Source organism: Crassostrea angulata, chromosome 9 (genome assembly GCF_025612915.1).
Source record: "Crassostrea angulata isolate pt1a10 chromosome 9, ASM2561291v2, whole genome shotgun sequence".
Classification (NCBI taxonomy): domain Eukaryota; kingdom Metazoa; phylum Mollusca; class Bivalvia; order Ostreida; family Ostreidae; genus Magallana; species Magallana angulata.
Window position 1 is genome coordinate 3,587,965 of NC_069119.1, and position 15,971 is coordinate 3,603,935.

Sequence of the window (15,971 nt, forward strand, 5' to 3'; positions counted from 1 at the left end):
CGCCATGGCGTGAAAATACCTCGTTAGATGCATAAAATTGATATCATATTGAGCTATAAACATAAATGTCTCGAAGTATAAGCTATATTTGGGCTCGGGTCGAAAACGTGAAGAGGGATCAGCAAGCCTAGCCGTCTGTCACATTTTCGTATCCCGCCTAAATATAGCTTAATTAATATATTTCAAGACAGTAACCATGTATGTTATATTAATGACCCTTGTTATGTCATGTTATATATTTATTTATTACTTAAATATGTCTGAATGTTTTAAAAATACTATAAAGATCACCATTTCCGCCTTTCTCGAATAAAAAAAAATAGCCATTATCTGACAAATCTGGGAATTTGGGCATACAAAAAAACAACTTTGATAAGACCCCTGGAACAAACCAGGGGTTTTTTTTATGTGACCATTTGATGCCTATTAGCAATAACTTTAATATGTAGAACAGAAAAAGAAATTCCTAGGGCAGAAGTTTAAAAAATATGTAAAAAAGTGCAAAATTGATACATTTCAAGCAAAATCCCACAGGGTCCTATGTTAAGATCTAGAATTAACAAACTTTGCGATGACCCCTTAAACAAACGGTGTGGTAAATGTCTTATTTTTTATTATCTTAAAATAAGAATTATATCAGTAGAAATTCATGTAAAAAAAATTCATTAAAAAATCTAGGGCAGAACAAATTAGACCCGGCCTCGTTAAGAACAATTATATGAGAAAAAAGGAGCTAATTCTTTAGTATCATCCCCTCAAATTACACAAACAAAATTCTGAAGTACAAATACAAAAACCTTGTGATACGCGTATAACTGTGTCCTAATCTTTTAAAATTTCCCACGATATACTAACATGACTTATTGTTTCTTCACATTTACTAATGCGTTTTGTTTTTGAAGTCAAGAGCTACCCAGTCCTTTTAAATACGTTCAGAAGTAGCCCCAATCAGCTGGTCGTCCATATCTTCCACTTTGAATCCCAAATCACACATCGGGTTGTGCACAGTTTGTACGCAATCATTGTAAATTGGGTTCTCAGACTGCAAAAGAAAAGAAATACATTGTGTATTTTATTAAATGTTTGAATAGAAACAATTCAAATTACACCCCCCCCCCAAAAAAAAAAAAACACACACATTAACGAAATATATAAAAAAACAAAACAACAAAAATTCAGTTCCGTCACTGTTCGATTTTTCTATCAATCAGGAAAACAGATTTTTCTATCAATCTGAATCGAAATACACAATCTTAGTTTTGAAGACTTGTCTAGACCCGAATATGTTCTCAAATTATGTTTTATACTAAGGGATATATATATATATATATATATATATATATATATATATATATATATATATATATATATATATTAGAAAGATGTATTTTATCTTTTGTACTTACCTTTTCCCAAGCTGGGTTTTTTATTTCAGACTCAAACCTGGAATATTCCAAGTTATCGTATACCATTGTCAGTATTTTCCACAGCACTAGCAGCAAGATTCCTACGATAAATATAGCACCGGAAATACCAAGACCTATCGTAAGTGGATCCGGAGGACCGGGGGGACACCCTAGAGGAGAAATTGTAAAAGTGTTGTCTCAAGCACAAAGTATAGCAATTTTTAAAATCATAATCATTGGGTTATTTTTGGATTTTGTTTGTTTGGGTTTTTTTTTTCGTTATTTTTTTATTTAAAAAAAAAACAACAAGCTGTGATAAGGTGAGTTTACCCTTCTAAAACCATGGAAATGTTAAACGGAGGCGAGTGGATGAAAAAAAAATAACTAGTCACATGCATGTAAAATTTTATTTGGAAAACTTTGAAAATTAAAAGGTAAGTAACCAAAAATGCCATACGAAGGTAAATAGAACACTAAACACACTTATTATCTTAACTCACGTTTCCTCTTGTTGACCTTTACCTCCAAGCCGTTCTCACGGTCATCTGTATAGACCATATAAATGTATTAAAGAATTGTCTTATAATGCCTTTGACCATCTAATATTAAAATTCTAAAAGCTCTTTTAAACAACTCATATGTCATTGACATTTTACCATGGACATGTACATATATTTTTTTGTCATTAAAAGTCGCTAAATTTTCCACTTTTTGAATTTTTAACAACTTTGTAGATATAAAAAATTACTTGTTTATTTATTGTTTTGAGATAACCAAATTAAGTGTTGAAATACTTACACACATTAAAATTTATAATGCATTTATGTTCGTCCTCTGTGATACACGATTTAAATGTGCTGGACGAATTTGTTTCTTGGTTTTCTGGTGCTTGATAAAAAAAAGTTAAAAACAATATTTGACTTGATTTTTTTTTGACAACTTTGAGTTTCCCATAAAAATGTATACATGTTGAGTATCCTCAACCACATTAATGCATCGTTTCGCATGTTAAAAAAAATCTAGTTGGTGTGTGTGTACTTCTGCATGTACTTACCTGCCACGTAAAATTCATCGGTCGTTCTGACATTGGTACACAGCTGTTTACATACGCTGGAGTTATAGATACCAGTACCAAAAGCGAAACACTCGGCGCAATCTTTGTTGTTGTTACAGAGGCCAGGGCAACTCTGAGAGAGTTTTTAATAGAATGTATAGAATTCCATAGTTTTAAAATAGTTCCGAATATTTTAATTAATGTTTTTTTTCTGAGTAAAATATTGTTTTTGGTTATTCACATTTATGACAAATTCTACTGTGTGATAGGAACTTATACGAATTGTTAATGAAATAAACACTATGTGTCGTTTTCAAAGACGATTAAAATTAAGTTTCAAATCCTATCCTGATTGTTAATAAGATATAAAATAGTTACATTTAAAATAAATTTATGAGTTACATTCGGGAACATAGACTTTCTTTCAACAACTTAAAATGCAAACAACAAAACAGTTTATCTCGGATTCTGTTGACTAATCTATCCATGTGTTAACTGCGGCTCGAAACAAATAAAATTAAACTATGTCTGAGGACACACAAAAACTTACAAAACACTTGTCACAAAGTTCTCCCCGGAAACCCGACCTACACTGACAGCGACCACACACACACTCTCCATTACCAGAACAGACAGTCTGCAACAAAAAATGATGTAAACTTTTCAAAACTTCACATTTTTTAAATTATTATTTTTAACTTTACTAACGTTAACTTTCGCATAAATCATGCAGTTACTGATAAATTAACTATTTTGACGATTTAGTATTCTATTACCCCGTTGCTGTTTTGACAAGGAGCTGTAGACTTCAGACATTCACAGGCCTTTCCCATGTAATTGGCGTTACACACACACTTCCCGCAGTCACACCGACCACGATCTGGTCCTTACAGAATAAGTAATGTTGGATGTCAAATATAAAAGATCAATTTAACCGTTTATTATAAGCATTTTTTTTAATATTGTACGATACTAAGTCCCAAGATATCCTTGATTCACATTCTGCTTAATTTCTCGATATTACTACCTCAGGGTTCAAATGAATTTCGTTAAAACAAAAATGAAAATTTTCCAAGATTTCTCAGTTAAAACGCTCCCTTTAGGGTATCAGGTTTCAATACACGGCTGAAAAAAAATGTGATGTCTACGTACGGGAGTTTGTAATGCAGCAAGCCCGGATGATAACGTTGACAAATTGCGCGAGGTATTTCGAGTGACCTCCGAATGGAGAAAGATGTAAACATTACCTATTATAAATCTCCGTAATAAAACTGTTTTTGTTCACGTGAATTTTTCGTGTAAAATTTTTCCCTTTTATCGATTTCAATTGCACTTCTTTCACAGTTATGTAAATCTTCATTGAAAATCACCTATACGTACTGCAGTATCTTAGGACAGACTATAACAACACTAACAAGAGGCCCATGGGCCACATCGCTCACCTGAGGAACAATAGGTATGATAAAATCAGCTCAATGGAGTCATAATACAAACTATCTGGACAATGTACAATAATACATGTAGATCCTGTATAAATAAAATCAATTTTCCCCTGCATATTCTTATGTTTATAATCATTAGTCCCTTTTCTAACAGGATGATTTTATAGTCATATCATATGTTGAGTATTGCAGTTCTCAAAAAGATCCCTAACAATAGTTTATATATGGGATATAAACGTACATCAAACTCTGAACCTTCTTGTGAGGCCAAAGAATTGTCCTGGGGCCAAAGTCTTAACAATTATAAAGAATGGCTGATTAGTTTCTGAGAAGATTTTTAAAGATTTACCCTATATATTCCTTTGTTAAACTTTGACCCCCCCCCCCATTGTAGCCCCACCCTACCCCTGGGGATCATTATTTTCACAACTTTGAATCTACACTACCTGAGGATGCTTTCACACAAGTTTCAGCTTTCCTGGCTGATTAGTTTCTGAGAAGAAGATTTTTAAAGATTTACTCTGTTTATTCCTATGTAAAACATCGACTTCCCATTGTGGCCCAAACCTATCCCCAGGGGTCATGTTTTCACTTTGAATCTACACTACCTGAGGATGCTTCCAAACAAGTTTCAGTTTTCCTGGCTGGTTTCTGAGAAGATTTTTAAAGATTTACTCTATATAATCATATGTTAAACTTCGACCCCCCATTGTGGCTCCAACCTACCCCCAGGGGTTATTATTTTCACAACTTTGAATCTACACTACCTGAGGATGCTTCCACACAAGTTCCAGCATTGCCAGCGGATTAGTTTCTGAGAAGAAGATTTTTAAAGATTTACTGTATAATTTCCTATGTTAAACTTCGATCCCCCATTGTGGCCCCACCCTACCCCCGAGGGTAATGATTTTCACAACTTTGAATCTACACTACCTGAGGATGCTTCCACACAAGTTTCAGTTTTCCTGGCTGGTTTCTGAGAAGATTTTTAAAGATTTACTCTATATAATCATATATTAAACTTCGACCCCCCATTGTGGCTCCAACCTACCCCCAGGGGTTATTATTTTCACAAATTTGAATCTACACTACCTGAGGATGCTTCCACACAAGTTCCAGCATTGCCAGCGGATTAGTTTCTGAGAAGAAGATTTTTAAAGATTTACTCTATATATTCATTTGTTTAACTTCGACCCCCATTGTGGCCCCACCCTCAGGTGAGCTAAAAAGGTTAAGTTTACAATTCAATAAGTTGGTTTCTGGAAGAACAGACTTTGAAAATTTTCGTAATAAATATTGACATTTTTTTTTACTTTTTTAATCTTTAGCTTTTAAGATCTGTGTACAAACATAGAATTATGAGCAAATCTCTGTATCTTGCTTATAATTCGAAGTTTAACACTCAAAAATGGTTAGTAAATAGAAATTGTAAATAATTAAACACAAGAAACATGCACTACTTGTATAACAAATAAAGAACACAATTTATTTTTTCGAAATGAATCATATATATACATGTATATACCTACATATTTCCGACAGCGATATCAAACTCTATTTAAACTGAATAAACCCGAGAAAATGCCGAGCATCTCAACAAAACCTATTGCATTAATGTACCATTACGCAAAAGATAATGCCGAATTACCGATAGAATGAATTGTATTTCAGTATCCCTACATCAGATTTTGCTTAATTTGCGCAGGTAAACAGTTAATTGTTTGATTTACCGAAGTCTCTGTTTGATTTGATACGTAAAAATCACGAAATACAGACGATAGTTCCCAGGTTACAAAGCATAAATAATGAAAACGAAACGAAAATCAGAACAAGCTAACACCAACGTCATGTGTGAAAACTGTCAACGCATTGAAATATTTAGCCTTAATTTACTTCACAAAATCGGCACCAATATATTTTGCATGTTTTAAAAATTTCCCTTCATACGTGAACGGTTGCATAGCAAGCAAATTCATCAGTCAGATCGACCCGTTTTCGTATAATGTCATGGCTGCTTTAAACAAAGAACCTCGTTTTAGAAGTATGAAATACGAGTCTTGGTAAAATGCAAACCCGGGCCGTGGCAAAATAAAAGCCGGGGCAGATCGGCAATCGTCAATTCCAAATACGCATTATTTTGAAGCAATATTTACAGCGAATACAAATATACTGGTCCATCAAATATCCTGAAATTTTAATGAGATTGGCAGATTAATACCTGCCAATCTTTTGTTTTGCTCAGGCCAAGTCTTGCCGACCCATTTTCCGTATGCCGAGCCCGAAGCTATTAAACTGATTGAAACACGCCTTTCCTTTATTATTATTTTCGTAATAACTCAGATTTGAAACAGAATTAGCACTTAATTTTTGCAATTTATATTTTCCTTCCCATAAGGATAATTTATGTTAAACTACGTTGAATTGAACTCGGTGGTTCTTGAGAAGAAGATTTTTAAAAATGCACCCCCTTTTTCTACAGTTTTAAGGTTTTCTCCGCTTTGAATACAGATCGGACTTTTATTTCTGCAATTTATATTCGCCCTCCCATAAGGATGCTTTGTGCCAAATTTGGTTGAAATTGGATAAGCGGTTTTAGAGAAGAAGTTCAAAATGTAAAAAGTTTACAGACGGACAGACGGACAGACGGACGGACAGACGGACGACGGACAAAATGTGATCAGAATAGCTCACTTGAGCTTTCAGCTCAGGTGAGCTAAAAATCAGAAACTACCCTACCTCCACAAAGCAGCCGGTCGTAGCTCCTACAATTTTTATCATTACATTCACACTTGTCCCCACTGTATCCTTCCAAACATTCACACCTTCTGCAGGTGCAGTTTCCAGCGTTGTTACAAATGCTGTTTAGAAATAAAATATCTAACTTCAAAACAAAACAAAAAATAAACAACAAAATGCACAGATGTCAAATGCGTGTCTTTTGTCACAGCTCTTATATATGAAGCAAATAAGTTGTTTGTGTTTTACTTATTTGGAATATTTGTAAATATACACATACAGATTCGTTTCATGCCTTTAAAAAGGTTTTATACACTGATGTTATACATTCCGATGCAGATATAATTTTATACGTATAAATTGCAAACGATTTCCAATGATATCGATTCCCCATTTAATAACTAACCCTTTTGATGTTCCACAAGTCTCCTCGATTGTTCCTCTATTGTCACATTCACAAACGTCACCAACCCATCCAGGATTACAGTTACATATCCCACACTCGTAAGTCCCGTTATAACTACATTTATCGCTGTTCGGCTCCTACAAATAAAATGTTGAGGAAATTCTTTGCTCCATATTTAATTTAATGAGTAGTAATGTCATTCTCTATCAATTTCTTTTTGCATCTGTTGTCAAATATTTAAAAAAAAAACTCATCTGTCTGCTAAATTAGCAAAATAAAAATTATTTGAATCATTGCTTAAATAAATGACGAAAAGCTTTACCAAGAAAATAAACAAATTGCTTTTATTTATTAGGAGCATCGATAAGGATGAAATTATGGGAAAGACACACATATTTAAACTTGTATTAAAATATGCAAATAAAAAGAAAACAAAATTTATGAACCAGGGAAAAGTCAGATAACAACAAGGTACATAAGTAAAATAATATATACCATTTACACACTTGATCAAATTAAACAGAAATTATATTTTACAGACTGATCAATTTCCTCGATTTTAAAGGGTTAAGCAAGCAACTGTATTTTGTAAAATTTTATTTTTAAACATAGAAAACTCGTCCCCCCCTCTCTCTCTCTCTCTCTCTCTCTCTCTCTCTCTCTCTCTAACATGTTTGATGTTAGTTGATAATTGTCAAAATATCACAAATTGCTCGTTGGTGCAAGATAATGAAATTCTTGCTGCGCTCGCCACAACGGTAGCACCGTAAAGATATTATCCATGTTTGAAAATTCAAAAGTTAACATAACAAAAAACAACATTATACTATTAAAAAAGTTTGTTCTCAATCAGTCTTGCAATTAATGCCGTCTTTTATGATGAAAACGGTTATGACCAACGTTTGTGACAGTGCAATGTATAATTGGCAGCTGGCAATAACTATTTAAGACTATTTAAACGATGTGCATCTCTGTAAATTCAGTTTCAATTTTGAAAACAAATCGATTTTCAGATAATTCAAAAGTCAAAGATGTTATTCGTCTCCTTTGATAGATATTTATAATTAAGGAAGTCACTGTGATGATTGGTATATTGATATATGTTACACTCTTTGCTTCAAACAGAACCTAACTTACAGCCTCTGGTTGGAGCTGGCAGTCACAGTCACACACGTGTTCTATGTCCACCTGAACACGTTCCTCCAGGCCCTCGGGGAAAATGGTAAAGGTCACATTTCTTTTCTCCGGACAAGTGGTAAAGTTCGACCAAATGTATGGGAAGAACTTAACCTACGACAGAAAAAAGGACTTAATTTCAGATATGAAGCAACGATAAGATTATCTAATTGCGTTTGAAGTTGTGAGATGACCCTTCCCCCTAATATTCAATGAGAAAGATTATATCGATGGCGACAAAAGTGAGACTTTTGTCAATGTTTATATTCATTTTCATTTGCTTATTCAAATATAAGTCTAATGCGCTCTAGATACGCGTCAAACCACGAAACATGATTTAAATAGCTCCATCTATGCGCATGATAGTAGGTGTACATTTAAAAAAACATTTAATTTAATAACTAATAGTTTACAACTGTTATGATAAGAGTTATCAACTAAAGGAATAATTATACCTGGACATTACACCATCTTACCGGATTTTCCGTAGTTAGTTCTGAACATATGTTGGTCTGGTCAATAAATCGACTGTAATAGAAATGTTATAGTTGTATACGATAAGAAGGGGCTTAGAACCCGTCTGATAACCAGTTTTTGTTGTTTTTTTTTGTTTGTTTTTTTTTTTTTTTTTTTTTTTTTACAAATTATGAAGTCAGTAAGTGAATATTATAATATGATCAAATACGGCCGTGTGTGATCAGATCTATTATTGATAAAGCCTTTCGGGCTTTAATGAATATGATCATGTCGCCCATATTTGATCACCTCATTTAAGAAAGGCGTCTTTTCTGGTTTTCGATTTGTCAAAAGTAAATTTGATTAATTGTCCATTAAGTCATAATGAAAGGAAAATAATATGGTACATTTTTTCTCTTTTTACTATCATACAATTTGGCATAAGAAATAGCAATCAATATTTAGAATCTAACAAGGACTATATTTTTTTGCGGGATATTGGCAAAGGAAAAAAATCACATATTTCGCAATTCAGAATTGGTATAGATTAATGAGCCCGTTTTAGCATTTTTGAAACAATAACAATAAAATTGAATTTTCTTAGCTACTGTGAACTAACGATATGATACTTGAGTTTCAGAATTTGTTTTGAAAATAAGATTACATTTTTATAACCTTTTTAAAACACTCATTCTAAACATTGATTTGACTGAAAAAAATCACTATATTCATTTTTTCTTTCTGAATAGGTGGTCAATATATAAGATTTTCTGTAAATTTATTTCTTGATATAAAGTCTTTAAAATACGTAAAAAAATTAAGAAATATTGGAAGCATAAAAAAATAATAAAAATATATTTAAAATTTAAGAAAATTAGAGGAAATGCGGGCTAAGCCATATCAATTTAAGTTTCAATATTTATTCCAATTTAGTAGTATAAGCTGATAGACTTCTGATATTCTATGATAGCTTTCATTCTCATGTTAACTCGATATATCCCAGTGAGCTTAAAAAAAAGATACCACAAATTCTCGTACTTCTGTAAGATAATCACTTTTAGTAAATAAATGTGTCACTTGATAGTCCTCGTGAAAACAAAACACCTATTAGTTTTGTTACTTCGCCTCGCCATCTGTGAGATTGATCAACACAATATATTTCTATATTCAGCCAGTAACAAACCTAACAAGTAATACTATTGTGTCCTTTTCAATCGGAATCATTATACTAAGTTTAGAACACCGCAACATTTTAATAGTTCATCTATTCATAAAATGTGAAAATCGTGTAAAAATTAAATGTTTGATTAAGCGGCGGTTACTTTGTCTCTTTAATTGGTTCTACAATAGGGTATATTTTTACTCACCCTGTTCCGCATTCTGTGTATAGTTTTATTGTCAAATCCTCGCTCTGTCCGTTCACCACCAATTTTACGGTTTCCCTTAAACGCTGCAACAGAATGCAATTCTTTTGTGTAATTTTTTGGAGTTGATTTTTAATCAACTCTCCTATGCAGTCACGCGGACAAACCGAAAGTGAAACAGTGTTTGGACCTCAGCACAAATCATTGCTCCTGACAAGACTTAGTTCTTGAAAATAATTGATGAATTCGATGTAATGTATGCTAAAGCGTTGTTTTTCAAGGAAACTTATTTACAAATACCTTAAAAATAGTCAGATTTTAAATGGTTCGAACAATTTAAATATTTTTGTAGTCGTATGTATTCCTACGCCAGAGTTCAATATAGTCTCGTTCAACTCGACTCCCGGCTGTCTCCGTAAACCCTTGTCGGTGTCAGCTGAGCGTTTGGTTGAACGAGACTAGAGTTAAATATTGCTTGGATCCATACAATTTTCGAGAAATATTTCTACCACTGATACATAGTTTGATTGAATTAATTTTATCTTTAAATATTATTTAACATGGTTTATGTGGAGGTTTCTCGACATTCTAGTCGAAAAAGTTCAAAAATTCATATTATAAAAATATGCATAATTCAAATTACAAACTACATATACATGTACTTGTCATGCAAAATAACATATCATTGATTTTAAAATAAATAAACATCGACAAAATCAACTCCCGTCAGTTCTTCAGTACTTTGATTAAATACTGTCTGCCTATAGCATGCAATCACTGGGTGTATTACAACGTGCATACAAATAACGATGTCAGAAAGTTTTACATTTAAGATATAATTGAAATGGTTCTAATTTTACTTTACAGAGCTAAGCGTCCTGGTGGTCTTTGAGATTCGCTAGTAATTATTCATAACTATCATCAATACACTCTTCTTTAATTGCGTGGAAAATTTATAAATATAAAATGAATTCTACAATAACTGCATCAGCAATTTATAGAGATGTTCTGACTTTTTTTTCATTTAAATTTTTCGTTTAATTCATATCGATAAACTGCAAAACACAAATATAGAGGATATCTATATTGTGTGATTTTATATTTGCTATATCCAACGAGTTGAAATGGTGTATATATTCGCGAGGCTTGCCGAGCGAATATAACCATTTCAACGAGTTGGATAAAGCAAATATAAAATCACACAATTATAGTTGTTCTATTTATCTCATACAATAATTTGATTTATATTATAAAGCTTTAAGACAGTCCCTTATGTGACCCGAATTGGGTTTTTTTTTTCAAAGATAAAAAAAATGATGCAACGTTGTGTTATGCGGCTATTGTGACCTTGCGCAATTCAATTAAGTACGTCATCCCTGAGATAAATCTAACTGTTTTAATGTAATGTTTCACTTGAATAAACCTTAAAATTATTTTTTAGCTCTAAATAATTTTTCTCAGAGCTTATTCACTTGATTAAATGGAAAATCCGATTAGAAGACTTGAATAATCAAGTTTGTTGACATACACAAAGTTGCGAATGCTCGTTAGTTTGAATTGACTCGAACGAGGAACAGTTGTTGATGTTAAATAAAACAAACACTAGGCTAGCCTTATGATTCGAAATTGAAAATAGTGAATAAGGATGCTTACTGGTGGTGGAATAAAAGTCTTATGAAACATTATTTCGGTAAGTTCTTGTATAAACACAACCAGAGCGCTCTGTTTTCATCGCGTCGCGTCGTCAGGATGAACTTGATAGTTAACGTAACTTGCAGTTTTATTAACTTCACAAAGCAAATTGAAAAATGGAAGTGGGCTAAACTTATCAAAAATCTTGACAAACAAGAAAAAGGGTCTTGTGGTTACGGTTATGAATAACTTTGCAAAAAAGGTGTGTGTGTGGGGGGGGGGGCAGGGCTTACCCCCCCCCCAACTCACAATAGCCCCCCGGTTTCGACGCCTGTGCTACGCAGTTATGCGTTTTCCTTCATATTTGTAATATAAATCTTTGACAAATCAATTTTATATTAATTTTTGTAGTAGATATAGTTATTGTGTGTGTAGTAGCAAATCTTCGAAAATAGGTCACTGAAACGTTGAAGCGAGGGGTTGTGTCAAAAATAGTTCGGACCGGAAGTATTTGATATAGCATCACCCGTGTGATATAGCAAAGGTTTATCACACGGGTAATATACACCACATATATGAGATAAATAATGATTCACAAATTTTCAACTCAAAAAAATTAAATGAAAAAAAAAATACCCAAATTTTTTTTTAGAACCGTCATAATTTTTTGTTCCTTTGTCTTTCTTAACATGTGTGTTTGTGAATAAAAACTTTGTTTGATATATAGTACTCAAACATAGTTTTGTAAATCCAGGGGATTTTTCTCAGAAATAAGCCTGACCGGTGGGAATTTTTCCTGCTATCTATATGCGGTATACATGATCTTTTTTTTTCCTTTTCAATTGCATAATATATAGATTTATCGTTCGAGTACATGAGAAAAAATCACGAATAAATAGTTTTGAGAGACTCTAACAAAGTAATAGATAACTCCTTAGGTAGCAAGGGACAGTTTCGAATAAAGTACCCGTCAATATTTTTTTTAAAAATTGAGAGTTGCTGTACTTGAAGGCTTATGAGTGTTGCTAAAATTCATGAAATGATTTTTACTGATTATCATTAGTTAGAGGGGTGTCTGTTGTTGAAATTGATATGCAATATGTAGGCCCCTTATGTTAAGTACATGAGAATCAGAAGTAAAATGCGAAACCTGCGGCTATGACTGTTGTGCTGACTTTACACAGTGAAATTGCAAGTTACAGACGGGAGGTAAAATAACACGAAAAGTAGGTGGATGGGACATTGTAAACTATACACCGGTAAGTTTCTGACATGTGATAGTGCAACATGCACGCGGTACGGAAGGTCAACCCTCTGCAGGGAATTAGCTGGGGGAGGTCTAAAAAGCTGAAAAATCCTGAAAAATTAGCAAAATATGAAACGGTCAAAATCTCATAAAAACCAGTATGTAGAGAATTTTACAGGTTTTGACTAATAATTTTCTTCAGAAAATGGTGATTGGCCTTATAAAGAGTGAATTAAAGGTATTTGTGCTGAATGGGAACTGAGGAAATTCTAGTTCAGAGTTCGGAAGACATGCATCACTTGGCTACAATGAATTGTATCAAAAAAACTGTCCCCTGCCACCTTAACATCTATCCTGATTTTACGTGTGCAGAATTTTATAGCGGGTTATTTGGCGTTTTAAAAGCCTGCAAATGTACCGTGTGTGCACAGAACTTAAACTGGATGATTTTTCTCAGAAAAAAAACCTGAAAGGTGGGAATTTTTCCTGCTATATATATATATGCGGTGTACATTATTTTTTTTTTCATTTTCATAATTTGCAAATTGTAGAGATATTTCTTTCAAGTCCATGAGAGAAAAGTGCGGAAAAAAATGTTATAAATAGTTTTAAGAGACTCTTACATTGAAGTAGATAACTCCTGAACATCTATCCCGATTTTACGTGGGCAGAATTTTATAACGGGTTATTGAGCGGTTTAAGAGCTGACAATTGTACTCTAAAAATATTATAAAACGATGCCTTAGACTTGCTTTGTGATTACGACGGTTTGGAAAAATCTTTTGTGATCTGTACCATCAATTTCCTTCCTTGTTTGGACAACAAAAGTAAGCATAAATACATGTAATAACCCAGTCGAATTTTATTCATTCAATTTTAAATTTTGGCTGCGTAGTGTGTTCGTTGAAGTAATGATTTTACAATCATGAGTATAGTTCACTTTGACAGTTTTAATATTACATATTATACGTAAAGTATTAAAATGTGCAATGGTCAAGTTTAACCGACGTGAAATATTAATGATGTTCTAGGTTTAACCATTTTAAAATTGTCTGAAGAAAAAAAATCAACCATGCATTTTTGACATGTACTTTTTTTCTTATGATAACTTGCCAAATTCACATGTGACAAAAACGGGGGTAAAAAACAGAAAAGAAGAAAATTCATATGATGTTCAAAATTTAAAAGTTAGAGTTGTTATGCACATGTACAAAGATGTTCTTCTAACAGCAATTTGCTCTTTGTTACTTATATGGTATATAGCGCAATTCATTCGATAATTTTCTTTATACAATCACCGGAAACGTCTTAATAGTTAATTTTGTCTGAAAACAATATTTCAGAGAAAAAGATTTCAGAACTATTTCTTTCTTTAGATAATTGATACGATATTCTAAAATATTACATTTATTTATATACCTTATAGTTATCGCTGACGATATCCAGGATGTTGCGTGCGTCTATTGAGAGTGCAGATGCTCGAAGAGTATTTCCGGGCATTAACATGGCCAACGTGTCATAATAGAGATTCTGAACCGTTTGTGACGAATTTCCACCAATGACAAAAATGATGTTTATGTTGTTCTCCTTGGCTTTTTGGATTATTTGTCCGACGGACGGATAATCCTGTTTAAAAATTTGACACTCAAATTTAAAAACGTTGAATTATCGTTCATGAACTGTTATTACAAACAAATATATCATTTTTAACATCTTTTTTTTTTACTTCATATAACAAATAGAAATCAGAACCTGTACATTTGCTTTAGTATAAAACCCTTTGCTGTCCAAGTGACAATTTCCATCATTAGGTTCAAGTAGTCCCGCAAGCTAGAAAAATATGGTTATATAAGTGAACTTGGATGTCTAAATGATATGTACACAAACTAGGAAAATATGGTTAAATTAGTGAACTGGGATGTCTAAAAATAGGTATTTTTATATTGTAAAAGTAATACGTTTTCACAAAAAACGATAAGATACATGTAACGATGATAACAATGTATTCTTTGAATAACGGAGTGATATCAAAAGTTAAGATAGAGAATATGAATTGTTCTTTCCTTTAGAGACTATATGACTCACCCAACCGTCTCCTCCGTGATGAAAAGCCATATCAGTGGCATACACTAACATTCGTCTGGATTTCTCTCTCCATCCAATATGCTCCTTTTAAATAGGCATGAAAAAATATGTAAAATGTTTTGGGGTTTTTTTTTTACAAAACGTTGTTCCCTAGCATTATAAGTGTTGGATGCCAGTTTTTCTGCTTGTTTGTTTGTTATTTTCTCAAGACGTAATACGTTCGTTTATAGCAGAATATATAAACCTTGAAAAAATTGCAATTAAATTTGATTCCACACTGCTGTTTTGAGTAGCAAAAGGGCCTTTAAATTTTCAGGTCAAATGGCATTGTAAGGAGACGCAAAAAGCATGTTCCGGATACAAATATAAATTTCTGTAATTTTGGGGTTTGGTCGCAACTTCATTGACTTGAAAAAAAATTATAGATGGAACAGCTTCTAAAAAATACGAAACAATAAAAATAATCGTTTTACAAGAACGTTTACAGAAATTAGTCATTCAGGTTTGTCATGTCTGGATATTCTTATCAATTTGTGAATACCTACCCCACACACCATTGTTTGTATCAAGCCGTCAAACATTCCGACAGGGTTGTCATGATTAGCTGTCACCTTTACGTCATCAATGGCTTTCTAAACGGAAAAATCATAAAATTAAATAACATATCATTTATTAAAAAAAGACATGACAATAAAAGTGTAACTAGCATGGGTAATAACAATGGGCTATGGTAAGCTAAACTGTTGAGAAAAAAATCACAATAAATACAGTACCGTACTAACACTATATTCAGAGGTGATTTAACAGTAGAAAAATTCGCAATTATCTATTCTTTTTTTTTTTTTACCTTAAAAGACTTTGTACAAAACAAAAGCAGGAAAATTCAGCCATTGACATATACGTCTTGGGGCTAATCACAAGCTTCTATATGCCACTAGTCTTGCTTTAAAAACATTGACGTCACCATT

General features: G+C 32.8%; 1 protein-coding gene across 1 annotated transcript in view; it reads right to left on the reverse strand.

Moving 5' to 3' along the window:
- Window positions 1–596: 596 nt before the first annotated feature.
- Window positions 597–15,971, reverse strand: part of LOC128163253 (integrin beta-1-like) — a 42,970-nt gene continuing 27,595 nt past the window's right edge. The window contains exons 29-44 of the mRNA XM_052826795.1: window positions 15,549–15,635; window positions 15,004–15,087; window positions 14,671–14,748; window positions 14,338–14,544; window positions 10,044–10,126; window positions 8,697–8,748; window positions 8,182–8,334; window positions 7,045–7,181; window positions 6,639–6,760; window positions 3,237–3,346; window positions 3,011–3,097; window positions 2,461–2,593; window positions 2,205–2,294; window positions 1,907–1,951; window positions 1,407–1,576; window positions 597–1,042 (exon numbers count right to left, since the gene is read on the reverse strand). Coding sequence (XP_052682755.1) covers window positions 923–1,042; window positions 1,407–1,576; window positions 1,907–1,951; window positions 2,205–2,294; window positions 2,461–2,593; window positions 3,011–3,097; window positions 3,237–3,346; window positions 6,639–6,760; window positions 7,045–7,181; window positions 8,182–8,334; window positions 8,697–8,748; window positions 10,044–10,126; window positions 14,338–14,544; window positions 14,671–14,748; window positions 15,004–15,087; window positions 15,549–15,635 — 1,758 coding nt within the window. The 3' untranslated portion in view covers window positions 597–922. The remainder of the gene's footprint in view (window positions 1,043–1,406; window positions 1,577–1,906; window positions 1,952–2,204; window positions 2,295–2,460; window positions 2,594–3,010; window positions 3,098–3,236; window positions 3,347–6,638; window positions 6,761–7,044; window positions 7,182–8,181; window positions 8,335–8,696; window positions 8,749–10,043; window positions 10,127–14,337; window positions 14,545–14,670; window positions 14,749–15,003; window positions 15,088–15,548; window positions 15,636–15,971) is intronic.